This window comes from Nerophis lumbriciformis, linkage group LG01 (assembly GCF_033978685.3).
Source record: "Nerophis lumbriciformis linkage group LG01, RoL_Nlum_v2.1, whole genome shotgun sequence".
Classification (NCBI taxonomy): Eukaryota; Metazoa; Chordata; class Actinopteri; order Syngnathiformes; family Syngnathidae; genus Nerophis; species Nerophis lumbriciformis.
This window is the reverse complement of record NC_084548.2, coordinates 571,391-595,000: the sequence shown is the minus strand read 5'-3', so window position 1 is coordinate 595,000 and position 23,610 is coordinate 571,391. Positions and strand designations below refer to the sequence as shown.

Below are 23,610 nucleotides of genomic sequence, written 5' to 3'. Positions count from 1 at the left end.
TCTTATCCCCCTCTTGTCCCCACAATTTCCCCCTCTGTCTTCTTTTTTCTCTCTTTCTATCCCCTCCTGCTCCGGCCCGGCTGCACCAAATGATAATATAAATACATTTGATTAGGGATGTCCCGATCCGATATTTGGATCGGATCGGCCGCCGATATTTGCAAAAAAATGCGTATCGGCAAGGCTTGGGAAAATGCCGATCCAGATCCAGTTTAAAAAAAACTCCAGTCCGTGTTTTCCAACGCACCGATTTAAATAATACATTCCACTTTTCTGCTGCTCTCTAATTTCCGTTCCGCATTTTCCAGCACACCTTCAACACATCCACAGGTCTTTGGATTCTCACGCAGTTGCTTTTAGCTGCGGACATTACACGACAGGCTCTTCTCAGTCTTTCCTGTGTCCCCCTCTCACAGACAGCAAGCGCACCTTCTTACTACACACGTCACATACTGTCACGTCACCCGTCACATACGTATACGCCCTCTCCCAGCAGAGAGGTAGCAGCATGGCTAACGTCAGCTGTGATGCTACCGCAGCCGTGGGAGCAACGCTCCTTCTAAGGTGCGCGCCTGTGCAATTGCGCACTGCTCAAGTGTCCTCTGCGCACGGCAAATCTATGCCACGCACAACATAAAATACAAAAATAAGCGCATAACAATTTTCGACACACGGACACGACAGAGAAAACAGTTTTCGTCATCATTGTTCAAATATTGTAACGTCTGTCGAGACGCTTATCTCCATTCGGTGCCACACGCCCACACCATCAAAATGCCGAGGCAAACATTTCCAGATCAACACCGTATGGAAAAAAAATAGTGATTTTTTTTAGTTGTGATTTCCTTCTCTGCATGAAAGTTTAAAAGTAGCATATATTAATGCAGTATGAAGAAGAATGTTTTAATGTAGACACATAGAATCATCATACTGCTGTGATTATATGCATCAAGTGGTCAATCAAGGCTAAGGCAAAATATCGAGATATATATTGTGTATCGCAATATGGCCTTAAAATATCGCAATATTAAAAAAAGGCCATATCGCCCAGCCCTAGTTCAATGATGCCATTTCTGTTTGTCATGTATAATTTTGTCTATTTTGTGTTTATCCTTGAATAAACAGGTCAGTTTCTTGTTACCAACCATTGTGTATTATTCAAACTCCCCTAATTCAGCTGGCTAGTTGTTATCAAGAGTACTAAAACCCTTTTCAACATGATTCTGACAACTAAGTAGCATACCCGCCAACTACTCCGGTTTTCCCGTAATTAGTACGGTTTTCATCAACCTATTCCGGGTTACGGTTGCAGTGATAAAAAATACGGTTTTTCATTAATTAAAATTATTATTTTTTTTTTTAAGTTTTATTCACGAAATCGCGTAACAACAATGACAATCGACACTGCTTCCCGTAACTTCCTATCGAGCCATTTCGAATGCCATGCGCGAGGCTATTTATAGCACCGCTGCCAAGCACGAGGCACCTGTTGCCCATTGTTTCCAAACGAGCGAACGATCATGGAATCAGCCGGAGAAAAATCGCAAACGAGTCTTAAACCGAAAAGAAAACTGCAGTCATTCCGTGAAGAATATTCAAAAGCCTATCCGGGAATAATTATCCGTTCCAAAAAGGGTGAAAACTACGCGAATTGCACCTTGTGCAGACAAGATTTTTCGATCGGACACGGAGGAATTAGCGATGTAAAAGACCACGTTGGGACAAAAAAACACAAGTCTAATGCCGTTGCTAAATTTGGATTTTAGCCACAAAAAGGTAATGACACCAATGTTATCTATTGGAATTGTTTAGTACTGTTATACTGTTAAAAGTGTTTATACTATTTATGCTTTCAAGTCCAAGTTGAAGAAATCTTGTTAAATGTTGACAGCATAACTACCAAAATACGGAAGTATGTCCTTAATATTTTTGCAGTGCTATTTCTGTTGAAAAGTTCAAATGATTACATTAGAGATGTGATGTGCCACTTTTCAAGTGTCTGATGGCTTCAATTAATTTTCATTAATTTTTCATATTTTGAATTCTTTTGAAAGGCTTACAAAAAAACTACATTTGAATTGTAATTCCATGCTATTGACAGGACTATTAATTTTAATGAAGTTAGCTTACCATGTTTACAGTATGATAATTGTGATGGAAATGTGAATTTTAGGCACAGAATATTTTTTTACAATTGAACAAGGCAGTAGATTATACAAGCTTGGACAGAAAGTTAATAATGACACCAATTTTTTTTTAAATGGAATTGTTTAGTACTGTTTTGCCATTTGTTTACTGTAAAAAATGTTTATACCGTTTATACTTTCAATTAACAAATTGAAGTCTTGTAAAAGGTTGACAGGATAACTGGCATTAACTGTCAAAATAATTTCAAACTATTGAAGTTAGCTTACAGAATAAACATGTCAATCAACCCATATGATTTTTGCTGTAATATTTTTGTTTTGAAAAGTCACTGTGACTGATAGAAAAGTGATGGTTTTAGCAACATTTTAACCTGTCTGAATGCAATCAATCATTTTGGGGGGGGGCGAAGCCTGAGCCCCCCACCAGGACTTTGTCCTGGACCTACCGGGGCCTGCAACCCCTGGACCCTGGCTACTAGGTTTTTCTGATTTCAAAAGTTGGCAGGTATGAAGTAGGCTAAATAACATTCAACTTCAATACATGCTCGCATAAGCCAGTATCGGTCAGTATCGGTATCGGATCGGAAGTGCGAAAACAATATCGGTATCGGATCGGAAGTGCAAAAACCTGGATCGGGACATCCCTACATAAGGCAACAAGAGAAGTATCTCACACTTCTCTTTTGTAAAGTAAATGTGAACAGGGCATCTACATCTACAATAAGATTTGCCTGAGAAGCTGGACAGGACAAAAACAAAAAAGAGCAAAATATGTAAATATAGTCTGGAATTTACACTGGTTACTATATACCCGGAAAAGGGTGGAGTGCCATCTCCGGGTTGGGGAGGAGATCTTGCCCCAAGTGGAGGAGTTCAAGTACCTCGGAGTCTTGTTCACGAGTGAGGGAAGAGTGGATCGTGAGATCGACAGGCGGATCGGTGCGGCGTCTTCAGTAATGCGGACGCTGTATCGATCCGTTGTGGTGAAGAAGGAGCTGAGCCGGAAGGCAAAGCTCTCAATTTACCGGTCGATCTACGTTCCCATCCTCACCTATGGTCATGAGCTTTGGGTTATGACCGAAAGGACAAGATCACGGGTACAAGCGGCCCAAATGAGTTTCCTCCGCCGGGTGGCGGGGCTCTCCCTTAGAGATAGGGTGAGAAGCTCTGTCATCCGGGAGGAGCTCAAAGTAAAGCCGCTGCTCCTCCACATCGAGAGGAGCCAGATGAGGTGGTTCGGGCATCTGGTCAGGATGCCACCCGAACGCCTCCCTAGGGAGGTGTTTAGGGCACGTCCGACCGGTAGGAGGCCGCGGGGAAGACCCAGGACACGTTGGGAAGACTATGTCTCCCGGCTGGCTTGGGAACGCCTCGGGGTCCCACAGGAAGAGCTGGACGAAGTGGCTGGGGAGAGGGAAGTCTGGGCTTCCCTGCTTAGGCTGCTGCCCCCGCGACCCGACCTCGGATAAGCGGAAGAAGATGGATGGATGGATACTATATACTGTGTTCCTGTTCATGTTATACCGTACATGATTGCATGATCTCTGATTTGAGAATAGATTAAATCAGAGCATAAAGATGTCGAAATTTCAGTATGGATCTGCACATCACTAGCAGTTGTTGCGTTTTGGACCAGTTGTTCCTCCCAGGGAATTCAAGTCACAATTCGCTCCCAAGTTCTTGCCGACACTTAAAGCTGAGTTGAAAAACCACCAGAGACAGAATAGGTATTTTGTTGTATATTCTCAAAGCTTTGCCAATATACATTTTGATTGAGACCAGTCTAACCCTAGAACATTCTATTGCGCCTCCCCAAAATGGTCTGTCTTCCCGATCCCACCACCCTCTCTCTCGTCCCATCTCTGTAGACAAAACAAACGCTAGTCAAAACACATTCCAAAGAACTCAAGGTTAACACACAGTTTACTTGCAGACAGAGCAGCAAGAGAAGAAATGGAAAACACGAGCTGTTTTCAAATATGACTATGAAATAAAAGAAGTACAACTTAAATTCGGATATATGTAAATATCTGCCTCCGACACAGTGTTTGTTGTCAGTTTCAGGACGGCGTCTACTACCCGTACAGCAGTGACACCCAGGGGAACCATTCCTCGTCAGGAATCCCATCCCTCTTGAATTCCCCTCTGAGCCAGCACTCCGGGAAGACACCCGTCATGGCTCCGTCCATCGCCACGCCCACCATTCCGCCCTTCAGGTTCCGCGTGCGCAGGGAGAGCGTGGACTGGCGGCGAATCCACGCCGTCGACATCGGCACGGTGATCAGCCAGCTGGACGTGGACGTTCTCCAGGAGCACGTCAACACCGTGACCTACTGCAGCCTGGAGGGGGAGCGCTGTCAGCGCTGTCAGAGCCCCGTGGACCAGGGCCTCATCAAGATCCTCCAGTTGGCCCAGCTCACGGTGGAGTGGCTCCTCCACTGTCAAGACTTCCTGAAAGTCAGCCTGCAGGCGGCGGAGGGGAAGCTGGCGAGCGCCGGCATGCAGCAGGAGCAGCTCCTAGCTCATTTAAAGAAGCAGAATGAGAGCATGAAGGAAATGAGTGCCGAACTTAAGAACCGGAAGAAGATCATACGCAATCAGCAAACGATGTTTGCGCCACGGATCATGAGCAGCCAAAAGGTACTGTCGAAACACTCTTTTTTTCCTTTACTTTCTGGGGTCTTTGACATAGTCATATTGAACCACCGCCATCATTTTCTTATGGTGAGTCGAGGCAAGCGGGACGATCCAAATATCGACACGGTCGATATCAGTGTATTATCGTCTTAATGTGTCAGCAACCCAAAATGTTGAAAGAGCCATATTGGACCAAAAATACAACAACAACAACATCTGTCAGGAGCTGCAAAAAATTAAAAGCCTTCTATAAGGTTTGTAATGAAGGCAACACATGATATAAGTGTCTATATTAGCTATATTAACTATCAAAATGACTTTAAAAGTCTTATATAAGTGTTATAGTGAAGGCAACACATGATGTAAGTGTCTATATTAGCCTACTATCACAATTTAAAAGTCTTATATAAGTGTTATAATGAAGGCAACACATGATGTAAGTATCTATATTAGCCAACTATCAAAATGACTTTAAAAATCTTATATAAGTGTTATAGTGAAGGCAACACATGATGTAAGTGTCTATATTAGCCTACTATCACAATTTAAAAGTCTTATATAAGTGTTATAATGAAGGCAACACATGATGTAAGTATCTATATTAGCCAACTATCAAAATGACTTTAAAAATCTTATATAAGTGTTATAGTGAAGGCAACACATGATGTAAGTGTCTATATTAGCCGACTATCAAAATGACTTTAAAAATCTTATGTAAGTGTTATAATGAAGGCAACACATGATGTAAGTGTCTATATTAGCTATTTTAGCCTACTATCAAAATTACTTTAAAAATCTTATATAAGTGTTATAATAAAGGCAACACATGATGTAAGTGTCTATATTAGCTATATTAGCCTACTATCAAAATGACTTTAAAAGTCTTATATAAGTTTCATAATGAAGGCAACACATGATGTAAGTGTCTATATTAGCGACCCCGAAAGGGACAAGCGGTAGAAAATGGATGGATGGGCCTACTATCAAAATGACTTTAAAAGTCTTATATAAGTGTTATAATGAAGGCAACACATGATGAAAGTGTCTATATTAGCCAACTATCAAAATGACTTTAAAAGTATTATATGTGTTATAGTGAAGGCAACACATGATGTAAGTGTCTATATTACCTATATTAGCCTACTATCAAAATGACTTTAAAAGTCATATATACGGTAAGTGTTATAATGAAGGCAACACATGATGTAAGTGTCTATATTAGCTATATTAGCCTACTATCAAAATGACTTTAAAAGTCTTATATAAGTGTCATAATGAAGGCAACACATGATGTAAGTGTATATATTAGCGACCCCGAAAGGGACAAGCGGTAGAAAATGGATGGATGGGCCTACCTGATGGGTGCTGGTTAGCGCCTTGCATGGCAGCTCCCTCCATCAGTGTGTGAATGTGTGTGTGAATGGGTAAATGTGGAAGTAGTGTCAAAGCGCTTTGAGTACCTTGAAGGTAGAAAAGCGCTATACAAGTACAACCCATTAAATCCCTCCTCCTCCTCAGCACCCCAGCTTGGCTATTGTCCCTCAGAGGCCAGCCCTTCACAACCATTGTTAGTGCGATAATAGCAGAATTTAATACAATTCAAATGCATACCTTCCAACTACTCCGGTTTTCCCGTAATTAGTACGGTTTTCATCAACCTATTCCGGGTTACGGTTGCAGTGATAAAAAATACGGTTTTTCATTAATTAAAACAATTATTTTTTTTAAAGTTTTATTCACGAAATCGTGTAACAACAATCAAATCAAATCAAATCAACTTTATTTATAGAGCACATTTAAAATTTACCACAGGGGTAGCCAAAGTGCTGTACAATGAGCAGGTTAAAAGATAAAACGAGTACCGAGCAAACACAACACAACACAAACAGAACACGATAAAAAATAAATAATTAAAATAGAATTAAAAAAAACATAAAAACATAAAAACAGGATCACAGCAGGTGTATTATGGGGCGCCATTGCAGGATGGATATCACTCAGTGTTAAAAGCCATGGAATAAAAGTATGTTTTTAAGAGAGATTTAAAAACAGGAAGAGAGGAGGCTTGTCTAACACTCAGGGGTAGGTCGTTCCAGAGCTTGGGAGCAGCAACGGCGAAAGCTCTGTCACCTCTAAGCTTCAGCCTTGTGTCAGGGACCGTCAACAGCAGCTGATCGGCTGATCTTAAGGATCGGGTGGGGCAGTAAGGCTGAAGGAGGTCGGAGAGATAGGTTGGCGCGAGGTTGTTTAGACATTTAAAAACAAATAAAAGGAGTTTAAAATGTATTCGGTAACGCACAGGGAGCCAGTGAAGGGACGCTAAAATAGGGGTGATGTGCTCACGTCTGCGGGTCTGTGTTAGCAGACGAGCAGCAGAGTTCTGCACGAGCTGCAGGCGGGCGAGGGAGGCCTGGCTAATGCCAATATACAGGGCATTACAATAATCAAGACGAGTCGAGATAAAAGCGTGGATTAATTTCTCAAGATCATGTCTTGATAGAAGCGGTTTCACTTTCGCTATTTGGTCGTAATTGATAAAAGCTTTTTTGAACGACGCTGCTGATTTGTTTTTCGAATTTAAAATCTGAGTCAAACTTTACCCCCAGGTTTGTGACAGAGTCGCTGAAATACGGGGTCAGAGTGCCGAGGTCAACGTTGGGGGAGGGAGAGCGACTTGGACCGAACAACATAACTTCTGTTTTATCTTCATTTAGGCTCAGGAAGTTAGCTGAAAGCCAGACTTTGATGTCGTGCAGGCAGTCAATAAGACGTTGAACCGTGTTATTTTGACAATCAACAATGACAATCGACACTGCTTCCCGTAACTTCCTGTCGAGCCATTCTGAATGCCATGCGCGAGGCTATTTATAGCACCGCTGCCAAGCACGAGGCACCTATTGCCCATTGTTTCCAAACGAGCGAACGATCATGGAATCAGCCGGAGAAAAATCGCAAACGAGTCTTAAACCGAAAAGAAAACCGCAGTCATTCCGTGAAGAATATTCAAAAGCCTATCCGGGAATAATTATCCGTTCCAAAAAAGGGTGAAAACTACGCGAATTGCACCTTGTGCAGACAAGATTTTTCGATCGGACACGGAGGAATTAGCGATGTAAAAGACCACGTTGGGACAAAAAAACACAAGTCTAATGCCGTTGCTAGCGATACAAGTGGAAAACTTTGGATTTTAGCCACAAAAAGGTAATGACACCAATGTTATCTATTGGAATTGTTTAGTACCGTATTTTCCGCATCATAAGGCGCCCTGGGTTAAAAGCCGCGCCTTCAATGAACGGCATATTTCAAAACTTTGTCCACCTATAAGCCGCCCGGTGTTGTAAGCCGCATCTAACTGCGCTAAAGGAATGTCAAAAAAACAGTCAGATAGGTCAGTCAAACTTTAATAATACAGGTAAAAGCCAGTAAATTAGAATATTTTGAAAAACTTGATTTATTTCAGTAATTGCATTCAAAAGGTGTAACTTGTACATTATATTTATTCATTGCACACAGACTGATGCATTCAAATGTTTATTTCATTTAATTTTGATGATTTGAAGTGGCAACAAATGAAAATCCAAAATTCCGTGTGTCACAAAATTAGAATATCACTTAAGGCTAATACAAAAAAGGGATTTTTAGAAATGTTGGCCAACTGAAAAGTATGACAATGAAAAATATGAGCATGTACAATACTCAATACTTGGTTGGAGCTCCTTTTGCCTCAATTACTGCGTTAATGCGGCGTGGCATGGAGTCGATGAGTTTCTGGCACTGCTCAGGTGTTATGAGAGCCCAGGTTGCTCTGATAGTGGCCTTCAACTCTTCTGCGTTTTTGGGTCTGGCATTCTGCATCTTCCTTTTCACAATACCCCACAGATTTTCTATGGGGCTAAGGTCAGGGGAGTTGGCGGGCCAATTTAGAACAGAAATACCATGGTCCGTAAACCAGGCACGGGTAGATTTTGCGCTGTTTGCAGGCGCCAAGTCCTGTTGGAACTTGAAATCTCCATCTCCATAGAGCAGGTCAGCAGCAGGAAGCATGAAGTGCTCTAAAACTTGCTGGTAGATGGCTGCGTTGACCCTGGATCTCAGGAAACAGAGTGGACCGACACCAGCAGATGACATGGCACCCCAAACCATCACTGATGGTGGAAACTTTACACTAGACTTCAGGCAACGTGGATCCTGTGCCTCTCCTGTCTTCCTCCAGACTCTGGGACCTCGATTTCCAAAGGAAATGCAAAATTTGCATGGTTGGGTGATGGTTTGGGGTGCCATGTCATCTGCTGGTGTCGGTCCACTCTGTTTCCTGAGATCCAGGGTCAACGCAGCCGTCTACCAGCAAGTTTTAGAGCACTTCATGCTTCCTGCTGCTGACCTGCTCTATGGAGATGGAGATTTCAAGTTCCAACAGGACTTGGCGCCTGCACACAGCGCAAAATCTACCCGTGCCTGGTTTACGGACCATGGTATTTCTGTTCTAAATTGGCCCGCCAACTCCCCTGACCTTAGCCCCATAGAAAATCTGTGGGGTATTGTGAAAAGGAAGATGCAGAATGCCAGACCCAAAAACGCAGAAGAGTTGAAGGCCACTATCAGAGCAACCTGGGCTCTCATAACACCTGAGCAGTGCCAGAAACTCATCGACTCCATGCCACGCCGCATTAACGCAGTAATTGAGGCAAAAGGAGCTCCAACCAAGTATTGAGTATTGTACATGCTCATATTTTTCATTTTCATACTTTTCAGTTGGCCAACATTTCTAAAAATCCCTTTTTTGTATTAGCCTTAAGTAATATTCTAATTTTGTGACACACGGAATTTTGGATTTCATTTGTTGCCACTTCAAATCATCAAAATTAAATGAAATAAACATTTGAATGCATCAGTCTGTGTGCAATGAATAAATATAATGTACAAGTTACACCTTTTGAATGCAATTACTGAAATAAATCAAGTTTTTCAAAATATTCTAATTTACTGGCTTTTACCTGTATATTAAAAACCAGCGTTCTAACAACTCTGTTCACTCCCAAAATGTACGCAAATGTGCAATCACAAACATAGTAAAATTCAAAATAGTGCAGAGCAATAGCAACATAATGTTGCTCGAACGTTAATGTCACAACACACAAAATAAACATAACGCTCACTTTCTGAAGTTATTCTTCATTCATAAATCCCTCGAATTATTCTCCTTCGTTGTCCGAATTGAAAAGTTGGGCGAATGTGGGATCCAAAATGTCGTCTGGCGCTGTCTCCCTGTCTCCCTGTCTTGGTGAACGTCACGTGTGTTCGCCTTCTGTCATCCACTGTTCCCACGCAGTTAGCAGTCTAGCTTCGAATGCCCTGTTGACACCAATATCTAGCGGCTGGAGGTCTTTTGTCAATCCACCCGGAATGACGGCGAGTATTGAATTAAGCGCGTAAGCGTGTCTCTTAATGTGATGTTATGAGCTAGCAAATATAACAACTACACTACCCAGCATGCAACGATAGTGACGAGCATGCGCGGTAGCCCTGAGAAGCCTTGTTGTATGCTGGGAGTTAGAATGTGGTTATGAGCACGCTGTGAGTAAACGTTGAGAACTCAGTTAACACGCCTCGTCTGCATTATTTATAATTAGACAGACAACACACTTAATAGGAGCCATTTTGGGGTCTTTACATAAACACACAAATGGAAATGAAACGTCACATATCCCAGCATGCACCGCGCGCTTCTTCTTCTTCTACGGGGAAAAAAGATGGCGGCTGTTTACCGAAGTTGCGAGACCGAAACTTTATGAAAATGAATCTTAATATTTATCCATATATAAAGCGCACCGGGTTATAAGGCGCACTGTCAGCTTTTGAGAAAATTTGTGGTTTTTAGGTGCGCCTTATAGTGCGGAAAATACGGTACTGTTATACTGTTAAAAGTGTTTATACTATTTATGCTTTCAAGTCCAAGTTGAAGAAATCTTGTTAAATGTTGACAGCATAACTACCAAAATACAGAAGTATGTCCTTAATATTTTTGCAGTGCTATTTCTGTTGAAAAGTTAAAGTGATTACATTAGAGATGTGATGTGCCACTTTTCAAGTGTCTGATGGCTTAAATTAATTTTCATTAATTTTTCATACTTTGAATTCTTTTGAAAGGCTTACAAAAAAAACTACATTTGAATTGTAATTCCATGCTATTGACAGGACTATTAATTTTAATGAAGTTAGCTTACCATGTTTACAGTATGATAATTGTGATAGAAATGTGAATTTTAGGCACAGAATATTTTTTACAATTGAACAAGGCAGTAGATTATACAAGCTTGGACAGAAAGTTAATAATGACACCAATTTTTTTTTAAATGGAATTGTTTAGTACTGTTTACTGTAAAAAGTGTTTATACTTTCAATGAACAAATTGAAGTCTTGTGAAAGGTTGACAGGATAACTGGCATTAACTGTCAAAATAATTTCACACTATTGAAGTTAGCTTACAGAATAAACATGTCAATCAACCCATATGATTTTTGCTGTAATATTTTTCTTTTGAAAAGTCACTGTGACTGATAGAAAAGTGATGGTTTTAGCAACATTTTAACCTGTCTGAATGCTAATAATCATTTTGCGTCGGGGGGGGCGAAGCTGAACCCCCCCACCAGGACTTTGTCCTGGACCTTGGCTACTAGGTTTTTCTGATTTCAAAAGTTGGCAGGTATGCAAATGTAAAAAAACACCTAACATTTGTGTTGTGAATGCAAATGGGATTAAAACCTCCTGTCTCTGTTGTTTGGAAATAGCTCAAGTAAGCTTAATTTTTAGTAAGCGTCAGATTGAATGCAGCCAGCAGATGGTGGGTTTTGGTGGCAAATGGCAATTAGGCTTTAAATCCACTTACAAAGGGGTGACAAGTGGTATTGAACCGGCCTCTCTGGCTTATATGATTTGACCCTTGCCTGAGACTCATCTTAAAGGGGAACTGCCTTTCCGGGGGGAGTTTTGCCTATCATTCACAATCCCTAAGTAAGACAAGACCAGATCATTTGTAAAATACGGCAAGTGGTGGCTTAACAATCATACTTGCCAACCCTCCCGGATTTTCTGGGAGACTCCCGAAATTCAGCGCCTCTCCCGAAAACCTCCCGGGACACATTTTCTCCCGAAAATCTCCCGAAATTCAGGCGGACCTGGAGGCCACGCCCCCTCCAGCTCCATGCGGACCTGAGTGAGGACAGCCTTTTTTCATGACGGGAGGACAACAGGGTGACAAGAACTAAATCATCCAAACTCGAGATAAATTGTATTATTATGTTTATCTTACCTAAAAATAAATATATTTATTAATTTACCAAAAAAAAACGTTTTTGCTGTATGGGGGGTTGTACCAGATGATGTCGTTTCGAACGAAACGACATCATCTGGTACAACCCCCCATACAGCAAAAACGTCTCAACGAACATTGGACACAAATTCCTCAATCTGATTGACAAACACTTTCCCAAAGACAACACCCTAAGAAAAGTATTCAACAAGAACAACATTAAATTGAGCTACAGCTGCATGAACAATATACGACAAATCATCTCAAACCACAACAAAACAATTGCAAATGAGCCGTCGACCCCCAGTCAGAGCGACTCCAAAACCAACAAAGCATGTAACTGTCAAAAGAAACCTGATTGCCCCCTCAACGGGGGGTGCTTACAAACATCAGTTGTCTACCAATCTAAGGTAATACGCAAGGACATTAACACATCCGACACATATGTAGGATTAACCGAGGGTGAATTCAAAACCAGATGGAACAATCACAAGGCTTCTTTCAGGAACCAAAACCTGCGAAATACCACAGAACTCAGCAAACACATTTGGGACCTCAAAGACAATAATGTTGAATATTCAATAACATGGCAAATTCTTGCATCCAGCACACCTTACAATAGTGGTAATAAAAGATGCAACCTATGCTTGAAAGAGAAGCTGTTTATTATTTACCGTCCAGACCTGTCATCCCTCAACAAGCGCAGCGAAATTGTAACAACATGCCGCCATAGACGGAAACACCTCCTAGGTAACACATGAGCCAATCACCACGCCCCTAGGCCAGCCTGTACCCACCCACTCTGTGCCCTATATAAACCATGGTATGCGAATGCTCCCATTAAAATCTCCTGACGATTGAGGGTACCCCCTTCATGAAACAGGCCTGTAGAGATGAAATAGTCTTGTGATTTTTTTTCCCCACACATACATATATATATATATATATATATATATATATATATATATATATATATATATATATATATATATATATATATATATATATATATAAGAAAATACTTCACTTTCAGTGAATTCTAGTTATGTATGTGTATATATATATATATATATATATATATATATATGAAATACTTGACTTGGTGAATTCTAGCTGTAAATATACTCCTCCCCTCTTAGCCACGCCCCCAACCACGCCCCCGCCCCACCCCGACCACGCCCCCCCACCCCCCACCTCCCGAAATCGGAGGTCTCAAGGTTGGCAAGTATGCTAACAATGCAGCTAACGGGAGCCCAATATTCCGCCCATTAAGCTCTCTAAAAAAAACATCCTAAAACCGACAACAATACTTAATTCACATCTCATGACCTGAAGAGTAACCGAATGTTGGGGATATTATTATTATAAGCGCTTACGCAGACAAATTATTGTTAGCGGCCCTGTGATCAGAGAGCTCAATAGCTTGTGCAGCTTCTCCATTATTTCCTAGGAAGAATTTTTTACCTTATCAGTATTAGAACAAAGAGGCTGTATTCCTTTCTGGGCAGGGTGGGGGCTGTTTTCGTATTCAATTGGCTTTCAGACCACTTCGAGATGCTGGTTTCAGCGCATTTGTAAGGACTGGTCTCCCAAAGCTTTAGTAAAACTTGATAATATTCCTATTCTGTCTTGATGGTCCTTCTTACTCAGCATATATGTCATCTGAAAGAATTTGGGATTGACCAGTGACTTTAATTCTCTGAGAGGAAGACTGGTCAGACGCAACAAAAGGAAGACAGTATTTTGCCCCCACTTTCCACTAAAAATAAACAGTATCATTTGTCGATAAAATTGTTATAAGTTCACCTCTGCAAAACATTGTTTCCTTATTAGCATAATTCAACAACACACCAGTCATCTCGTCTCCCATTGTAGTCACAGTGAAACCAAACCCTACATAGGCCCTACATAGGCCTGTACATGTAATCTCGTCTTAGATTGCCACCTACTATAGTGGATGTTATTATCAAAAAAAAGATTATGATTAATTCCTCATCTAAACGGGAAGATATAAACATCCCATCAGTCGGCATCCCAGTGACAGCAGACATTGTACAGCAAGTGATTGTTGTATCATGTTCGTAGTTTGTATTTCTTATTTAGCACTTAGCAATATTGCTACATGATGCTTAGTGTTTCACTAAAGCTGGATCTGTTTAGCGCACAGCTTCTAAAACGTGTAGATCATCCTCCTTATATTCAGGCTCAAAAATAAAAGTTTCTGGATCATCATTTGTCCCAAAATTGTATCTCATGAAGTCTGCCATGAGTAGTAGTAGTGTTGTTGTTGTTGAAGGGAAAAGGAACGTTGTGATGCGTCTATGAAATAAATACGCCGCCTTATGCTAAAAACAAACAGTAGGTCAACATTACATGTAATTATGAATGTGTCTGTTACTACATTACACATATACAGGTAAAAGCCAGTAAATTAGAATATTTTGAAAAACTTGATTTATTTCAGTAATTGCATTCAAAAGGTGTAACTTGTACATTATATTTATTCATTGCACACAGACTGATGCATTCAAATGTTTATTTCATTTAATTTTGATGATTTGAAGTGGCAACAAATGAAAATCCAAAATTCCGTGTGTCACAAAATTAGAATATTACTTAAGGCTAATACAAAAAAAGGGATTTTTAGAAATGTTGGCCAACTGAAAAGTATGAAAATGAAAAATATGAGCATGTACAATACTCAATACTTGGTTGGAGCTCCTTTTGCCTCAATTACTGCGTTAATGCGGCGTGGCATGGAGTCGATGAGTTTCTGGCACTGCTCAGGTGTTATGAGAGCCCAGGTTGCTCTGATAGTGGCCTTCAACTCTTCTGCGTTTTTGGGTCTGGCATTCTGCATCTTCCTTTTCACAATACCCCACAGATTTTCTATGGGGCTAAGGTCAGGGGAGTTGGCGGGCCAATTTAGAACAGAAATACCATGGTCCGTAAACCATGCACGGGTAGATTTTGCGCTGTGTGCAGGCGCCAAGTCCTGTTGGAACTTGAAATCTCCATCTCCATAGAGCAGGTCAGCAGCAGGAAGCATGAAGTGCTCTAAAACTTGCTGGTAGACGGCTGCGTTGACCCTGGATTATGATTAATTCCTCATCTAAACGGGAAGATATAAACATCCCATCAGTCGGCATCCCAGTGACAGCAGACATTGTACAGCAAGTGATTGTTGTATCATGTTCGTAGTTTGTATTTCTTATTTAGCACTTAGCAATAATGCTACATGATGCTTAGTGTTTCACTAAAGCTGGATCTGTTTAGCGCACAGCTTCTAAAACGTGTAGATCATCCTCCTTATATTCAGGCTCAAAAATAAAAGTTTCTGGATCATAATTTGTCCCAAAATTGTATCTCATGAAGTCTGCCATGAGTAGTAGTAGTGTTGTTGTTGTTCAAGGGAATAGGAACGTTGTGATGCGTCTATGAAATAAATACGCCGCCTTATGCTAAAAACAAACAGTAGGTCAACATTACATGTAATTATGAATGTGTCTGTTACTACATTACACATATACTTACTGTGGGTGTGTATATCAAAGGATAAAGGATGATGGAAGCTTTTGGATGTTTTTTTTGAGCACTTTATAGGCGGAATAGAGCGAATTCCATTAGCTCCGTTATTAGCTGACTTTTGCTATTTACGAGTTAAAATGCAAAAAAAAAAAAAAAAAGACAAACCTGAGAATTGTGAATGACAAGCAACATTGCAAAATAAGTGCAGTTTCCCTTTAAATGATTGTTTATTTGTAGTGCAGGATATCATGGTGCCTTATTTTTTCTTCGGGATATTTATAGTCCAATTGAAAATTGCTCCAACACCTTCCTCAAGTACAAGGCTGCCTCTGACCTGGCCAAGCTGTTGCCAAGGCAACAGTGTGCGCGCGTGTGTCACGGCAGCACGCGGTTGCTAGGTGTGCACGAGTAGCTCGGCTAACAGTGGCTTCTGATTAATTAATAAGTGGACAGCTGGCAAGGTTGTACAATCGACCTTATTTGCAGACTGCTTAGTTTTGTAGAAAAATATCATACAGTGTTTTTTCAAAATGCCTTTTTGTTTACATTCAAATCTCCTGTTTTGTGTTTGTGCCTTTCTGGTTGCCTTTTTAGTGCATGTTTTGTAACAAGACCTTCCTCAACGCTTCCTTTCTCCAAAGTCACATGCAGCGACGCCACCCTGATGAGTCTGAGACACGTAAGTCTGCCAGTCACATGATCAGTCATTTGAACACTGATGCCTTTGGTTTCACGAGCTAGCGCCCAATGTCCCTCTACAGTGCAGATTCTCAATCACTAATCTTCGTTACGGCAAATGAACTGTTTCTTTCAAGTAGTAGTATCACTGGAGGAGTAGAGGAGAAGGAATAGCTAAACATGCTACACTACGCACTGTATAACAGAGCACAGCTAGCCGCTAAGCTACAGCTGTTGAATGTAAACACCAGTGACGTGCGGTGAGGTTCATGACTGGTGAGGCATTGATTCATCACAGTCAGATTTACAAACATATGAACCCTAAAGAGTATCTTATTCACCATTTGATTGGCAGCAGTTAACGGGTTATGTTTAAAAGCTCATACCAGCATTCTTCCCTGCTTGGCACTCAGCATCAAGGGTTGGAATTGGGGGTTAAATCACCAACAATTATTCCCGGGCGCGGCGCCGCTGCTGCCCACTGCTCCCCTCACATCCCAGGGGGTGATCAAGGGGATGGGTCAAATGCAGAGGACATATTTCACCACACTCCTCAGCCTTCCCGGTAAGGTCTATTCAGGTGTACTTGAGAGGAGGCTACGCCGGATAGTCGAACCTCGGATTCAGGAGGAACAGTGTGGTTTTCGTCCTGGTCGTGGAACTGTGGACCAGCTCTATACTCTCGGCAGGGTCCTTGAGGGTGCATGGGAGTTTGCCCAACCAGTCTACATGTGCTTTGTGGACTTGGAGAAGGCATTCGACCGTGTCCCTCGGGAAGTCCTGTGGGGAGTGCTCAGAGAGTATGGGGTTTCGGACTGTCTGATTGTGGCGGTCCGCTCCCTGTATGATCAGTGTCAGAGCTTGGTCCGCATTGCCGGCAGTAAGTCGGACACGTTTCCGGTGAGGGTTGGACTCCGCCAAGGCTGCCCTTTGTCACCGATTCTGTTCATAACTTTTATGGACAGAATTTCTAGGCGCAGTCAAGGCATTGAGGGGATCCGGTTTGGTGGCTGCAGGATTAGGTCTCTGCTTTTTGCAGATGATTTGGTCCTGATGGCTTCATCTGGCCAGGATCTTCAGCTCTCACTGGATCGGTTCGCAGCCGAGTGTGAAGCGACTGGGATGAGAATCAGCACCTCCAAGTCCGAGTCCATGGTTCTCGCCCGGAAAAGCGTGGAGTGCCATCTCCGGGTTGGGGAGGAGATCTTGCCCCAAGTGGAGGAGTTCAAGTACCTGGGAGTCTTGTTCACGAGTGAGGGAAGAGTGGATCGTGAGATCGACAGGCGGATCGGTGCGGCGTCTTCAGTAATGCGGACGCTGTATCGATCCGTTGTGGTGAAGAAGGAGCTGAGCCGGAAGGCAAAGCTCTCAATTTACCGGTCGATCTACGTTCCCATCCTCACCTATGGTCGTGAGCTTTGGGTTATGACCGAAAGGACAAGATCACGGGTACAAGCGGCCGAAATGAGTTTCCTCCGCCGGGTGGCGGGGCTCTCCCTTAGAGATAGGGTGAGAAGCTCTGTCATCCGGGGGGAGCTCAAAGTAAAGCCGCTGCTCCTCCACATCGAGAGGAGCCAGATGAGGTGGTTCGGGCATCTGGTCAGGATGCCACCCGAGCGCCTCCCTAAGGAGGTGTTTAGGGCACGTCCGACCGGTAGGAGGCCACGGGGAAGACCCAGGACACATTGGGAAGACTATGTCTCCCGGCTGGCCTGGAAACGCCTCTGGATCCCCCGGGAGGAGCTGGACGAAGTGGCTGGGGAGAGGGAAGTCTGGGCTTCCCTGCTTAGGCTGCTGCCCCCGCGACCCGACCTCGGATAAGCGGAAGAAGATGGATGGATGGATGGATATTTCACCACACCTAGTGTGTGTGACAATCATTGGTACTTTAACTCATTGGCGTTGTTAGGCCTATTTTAGGGGGGCTCAAGCCCCCCTAAAATATTCTTAATAATTTGGTGTTTTTTTGGGTTTTTTTTACAAATAAATGCCGACATATTCATTATAAAGTGGCCCAAATATGAGTTTAAATAAATAATCATATAACCTGTTATTATTCACTCAGTTTCCCCTCACTTCGTAGCGTAAGGTAGAGAGCCCCTTTCGTACATCGGTATCCAATCCATTCCACTTGTTCATATAGAAAATGCCCACATCACTCAAATTCCAGCCCACATTTTCTCTGCGACCTTGCTTGCGGTCCTGCAGGTGTACGAAGCACATTATCTGAGTGAAGCTGCACAAAACCTTGTGTGTGCAATTGTAAATCATTTATTTTTTAAGTTTTGTGTTTCTTGTAGAATCTATATAAAGTAATATACATAAGCCTATTGTTAAAATAATGAAAAAAACCATCATTAAATATATTTGTTTTATTGTATTGTTACATTAATAGCTGTTTTATTATTATAGGATGGCTTGTTAAACATTTAATAGGATTTTCAGAGGGAGGAAAAACCAAGACATTTAATATCAAATGTAAAATGCATAAATACATAAAAAGAAAAAGAAAATATATGGTTAAAAGCCATCGTCCCGGGGAGCATTTCATTTCGTCCCGTGCATTTAAAAAAAAAAAAAAATAATAACAATGAATAATTTCTAAGTCTTTGTTAGCCGTTTGTGAAGTTTTGTGCTTGTGCGTAACATTCGCTCGCATCCTGTGCATCTCCTGGGGGCAAAGCCCCCCCTGCCCTTAAAAGCTAGTGACGCCCCTGCTTTAATTTAACTTTAACTTTACACATACAAACTGTAGCACACAAAAAAGCACATTTAATAAAAAAAAACGTTATTATGGTCTTACCTTTACTTATAAGTGCGGGTACAGTGGTGTTCGTGTTGGAGGAGTTGTGAACGAATGAAATATGAAATCCGTGCTGCAGTCTGCAGGTGTACCTAATGTAGTGTCCCAGCAGTCGTTCACGGCTCCTCCGGCGCGAGCAATGTTGTTTTTTGCACTTTTTGGCTTCTTGTTAAGTGACTTTTTTTGGGTGGATTCGGTCTTGCACGTGGAGGGTTTGGGTGTGGGCTTTGGTTGGTGTGGCGTTCCCGTCGGTGGGTGCAGTCTGCGGCGAACGTGTCTTAAGCACCAGGAGGCGTGGTTACGCGTGCCTCAGCCAGTGAGTCTTCGCAGCAGTTTTATGATCGTTCAGCACAAGAAATACTTTACACACATACAGTTGTTGACAAAATACACTGTACATTATATACCTCAGCTAACTAAACTATGGACATGTATAATATAGTTCATATAGCAATACAGTCTCACTGCACAGCGGACCAGCAGTTAGCCGAGTCCGTCCATGTTGAGGCACTGAGTGACGCGCCTCGACTGGCTGCTGTTCACCGCACCGTCTCTTCTCAGTATTTGAACGGCAAATGTGAAAATTCAGCGATTTTGAATAAAAATAATCTAAAACTGGTGAAGTTAAATGGAAAATAACTTTATAGTATAATCACTGGATACATATAACAATTTAATTTTTTTTTTTTCTTTTTACATTTTTTTCTTTCCATGATGGCAGGTGAGGCACCGCCTCACCTGCCTCTAGTGACCGCACGTCACTGGTAAACACACATCGATAGAGATGATACCAAGTATTTTACCAGTGTATGGTCAATACTACAATGATAAGATTGATATTTTTTTATTATCACATATTTTTTGGTGTCTTTATTATTGTTAACTAATTAAGGAAGAAAAAAAAGATGACGCTGACGGCACTCAGATACTCGTTAGATTGCTTGTGCACTAAAAAAAGAAAGAAAATACTCGCTACTTGCTCACCTGGTTTCTAGCCTGTATTTGTTCAGTGTACTCAGAACTAGACACTGCGTACTTAAACCATGTAGTTTGCTTTCGCATTAAGCAGCCAAGAAAGCTTAAAGCGGCAGCCTTGTTTCAGTTTCTAGACGTTTTTTTTTGTTATCAGGAAATGTTTTCACTCAATAAAACGTCAAACGAGGGTAATCATACAGAATATATATTTGTAATACAGATTATTCAACAAATATGAATGTTTATTAGGGCCCGCATGGCCCATTGTATAAAGACTCCCAAAGGGAGTCCTTATGCAATGGGACATAAGGACCTATTGAATTTGTAAGGTTTTATTATTAGGGCCCGCATGGCCCATTGCATAAGGACTCCCACAGGGAGTCCTTATGCAATGGGACATAAGGACCTATTGAATTTCTAAGGTTTTATTATTATTATACCGGCCGCCTCTTTGAGCTGCAATTTGACCCACTTAACATGCTTCAAAACTCACCATATTTGACGCACACATCAGGGCTAGCGAAAATTGTCTTTTGATAAAAAAACCAAACCCCAAAATTAAAAATTGCGCTCTAGCGCCCCCTAGAAAAAAAACCCAACTAGACTGCCTGTAACTCCCACTAGGAAGGTCGGAGAGACATGAAACAAAAACCTCTATGTAGGTCTGACTTAGACCTACATTTCATAATAGTACATTGTCGGGCTAAAATCAACAGGAAGTTGGCAATTCCCCCTTCAGGACAAAAAAGTACTAAAAACAGTAACTTTTGCCTCTTTGAGTTGTAATTTGACCCCCTTAACACGCTTCAAAACTCACCAAACTGAACGCACACATCAGGACCGGCAAAAATTGCGATCTAATAAAAAAACCTAAAAATTGCGCTCTAGAGCAATTTTTGAATAAAACGGAGAAAAAACTGCTCCTCGGAAGAAAAAAATGACAAAACTGCCTGTAACTCCCACTGGGAAGGTCGGAGAGACATGAAACAAAAACCTCTATGTAGGTCTCACGTAGACCTACATTTCATAAATTGACAACCCCCAGCAAAAATCAACAGGAAGTTTGCTATTCCCCCTTCAAAACAAATTGTTTGTAAAAACCGGTCACCTTCCTTCAAAAACAATCTCCTCTGAGCGCGTTTGTCATTTCGCCTTCAAACTAAGACAGGAGAGAGATTGAACCCTTCTGATTACAATGACAGAAGCGCTTTTTTTCTAACTGCTCCGGTTTTGATTTTATGACCCTTCAAAGACCCGCTGCGCTGATGCTGCTGCGCTGCTGTTTTTTTAAGATGGCTGCTTAAAAGCAGGAAGCACCAACGTGCCCACACAATGCAGACAAGGTAGGTACACTAGACAAAAGTATTGGGACACTTCAGACTACAAGTAGACAAAAGTATTGGGACACTTAGGACTAGCACCTGCCAAATACGCGGGCCCGAACAACGCTGCTTGCAGCTTTAATTATTATTATTATACCGGCCGCCTCTTTGAGCTGCAATTTGACCCACTTAACATGCTTCAAAACTCACCATATTTGACGCACACATCAGGGCTAGCAAAAATTGCCTTTTGATAAAAAAACCAAACCCCAAAAATAAAGATTGCGCTCTAGCGCCCCCTAGGAAAAAAAAAAACTAGTCTGCCTGTAACTCCCACTAGGAAGGTCGGAGAGACATGAAACAAAAACCTCTATGTAGGTCTGACTTAGACCTACATTTCATAATAGTACATTGTCGGGCTAAAATCAACAGGAAGTTGGCAATTCCCCCTTCAGGACAAAAAAGTACTAAAAATAGTAACTTTTGCCTCTTTGAGTTGTAATTTGACCCCCTTAACATGCTTCAAAACTCACCAAACTGAACGCACACATCAGGACCGGCAAAAATTGCGATCTAATAAAAAAACCTAAAAATTGCGCTCTAGAGCAATTTTTGAATAAAACGGAGAAAAAACTGCTCCTCGGAAGAAAAAAATGACAAAACTGCCTGTAACTCCCACTGGGAAGGTCGGAGAGACATGAAACAAAAACCTCTATGTAGGTCTCACTTAGACCTACATTTCATAAATTGACAACCCCCAGCAAAAATCAACAGGAAGTTTGCTATTCCCCCTTCAAAACAAATTGTTTGTAAAAACCGGTCACCTTCCTTCAAAAACAATCTCCTCTGAGCGCGTTTGTCATTTCGCCTTCAAACTAAGACAGGAGAGAGATTGAACCCTTCTGATTACAATGACAGAAGCGCTTTTTTTCTGACTGCTCCGGTTTTGATTTTATGACCCTTCAAAGACCCGCTGCGCTGCTGTTTTTTTAAGATGGCTGCTTAAAAGCAGGAAGCACCAACGTGCCCACACAATGCAGACAAGGTAGGTACACTAGACAAAAGTCTTGGGACACTTCAGACTAAAAGTAGACAAAAGTATTGGGACACTTATGACTATCACTGGACAAAAGTATTGGGACATTTAGGACTAGCACCTGCCAAATACGCGGGCCCGACCAATGCTGCTTGCAGCTTTAATTTGATGTTATTTTTCATTTTTTATTGTTTCATCTTGTCGATTCAGGCTCAACCTGACCTGTCTCCCCCGACTGCAAGTTCCAAGACCTTAATGCATGGGAAACAATGCATCGCTTTCATATTTTGAACCGCTGCTGTTGTTTTTATTTCAGATGTACAATTAAACAGCGAGGAAAAATCTCCGACCCAAGCCCTCAAATCGGAGATGAACAATCTGAAGGAGCAGATTGTGCAACAGCAACAGCTCTTGGAGGCTAAAACCTTTGAGGTGAGAGTGGATGAAATATTGCAGGAGCTGCTCTATTTCCAGTCATTTTTGGAAATGAATTGTGGACAATTGATTCTCCACAGAATCAAAGGCTGCAACGACACATGGAAGAGAATGAGCTTCGTGAGTCAGCTAGCAATGAAACATTTTAGGGCTGGACGATTATAGCAAAAATAGTAATCACGATTATTAGGGCCCGCATGGCCCATTGCATAAGGACTCCCAAAGGGAGTCCTTATGCAATGGGCCATAAGGACCTATTGAATTTGTAAGGTTTTATTATTATTATACCGGCCGCCTCTTTGAGCACTAATTTGACCCACTTAACATGCTTCAAAACTCACCATATTTGACCCACACATCAGGACCTGCGAAAATTGTCTTTTAATGAAAAAACCGAACCTCAAAACTCAAAATTGCGCTCTAGCGCCCCCTAGGAAAAAACAAACAAAACTAGACTGCCTGTAACTCCCACTAGGAAGGTCGGAGAGACATGAAACAAAAACCTCTATGTAGGTCTGACTTAGACCTAGATTTCATAATTGTACATCCTTGGGCAGAAATCAACAGAAAGTTGGCAATTCCCCCTTCAAGACAAAAAAGTACTAAAAACAGTCACTTTTGCCTCTTTGAGCTGTAATTTGACCCCCTTAACATGCTTCAAAACTCACCGAACTGAACACACACATCAGGACTAGCAAAAATTGCGATCTAATAAAAAAAAAACCTAACCCCAAATCTCA

The 23,610-nt window shown here is 41.7% G+C and overlaps 1 protein-coding gene across 3 annotated transcripts in view; it reads left to right on the top strand.

The window, feature by feature from the left end:
- The window catches only part of dzip1 (DAZ interacting zinc finger protein 1), a 94,340-nt gene that overhangs the window by 4,359 nt on the left and 66,371 nt on the right, over positions 1-23,610 (top strand). For all 3 annotated transcript variants that reach the window (XM_061973604.2, XM_061973595.2, XM_072916579.1), the window contains exons 3-6: positions 4,206-4,787; positions 16,216-16,300; positions 22,752-22,867; positions 22,951-22,990. In XM_061973604.2, coding sequence (XP_061829588.2) covers positions 4,206-4,787; positions 16,216-16,300; positions 22,752-22,867; positions 22,951-22,990 — 823 coding nt within the window. The remainder of the gene's footprint in view (positions 1-4,205; positions 4,788-16,215; positions 16,301-22,751; positions 22,868-22,950; positions 22,991-23,610) is intronic.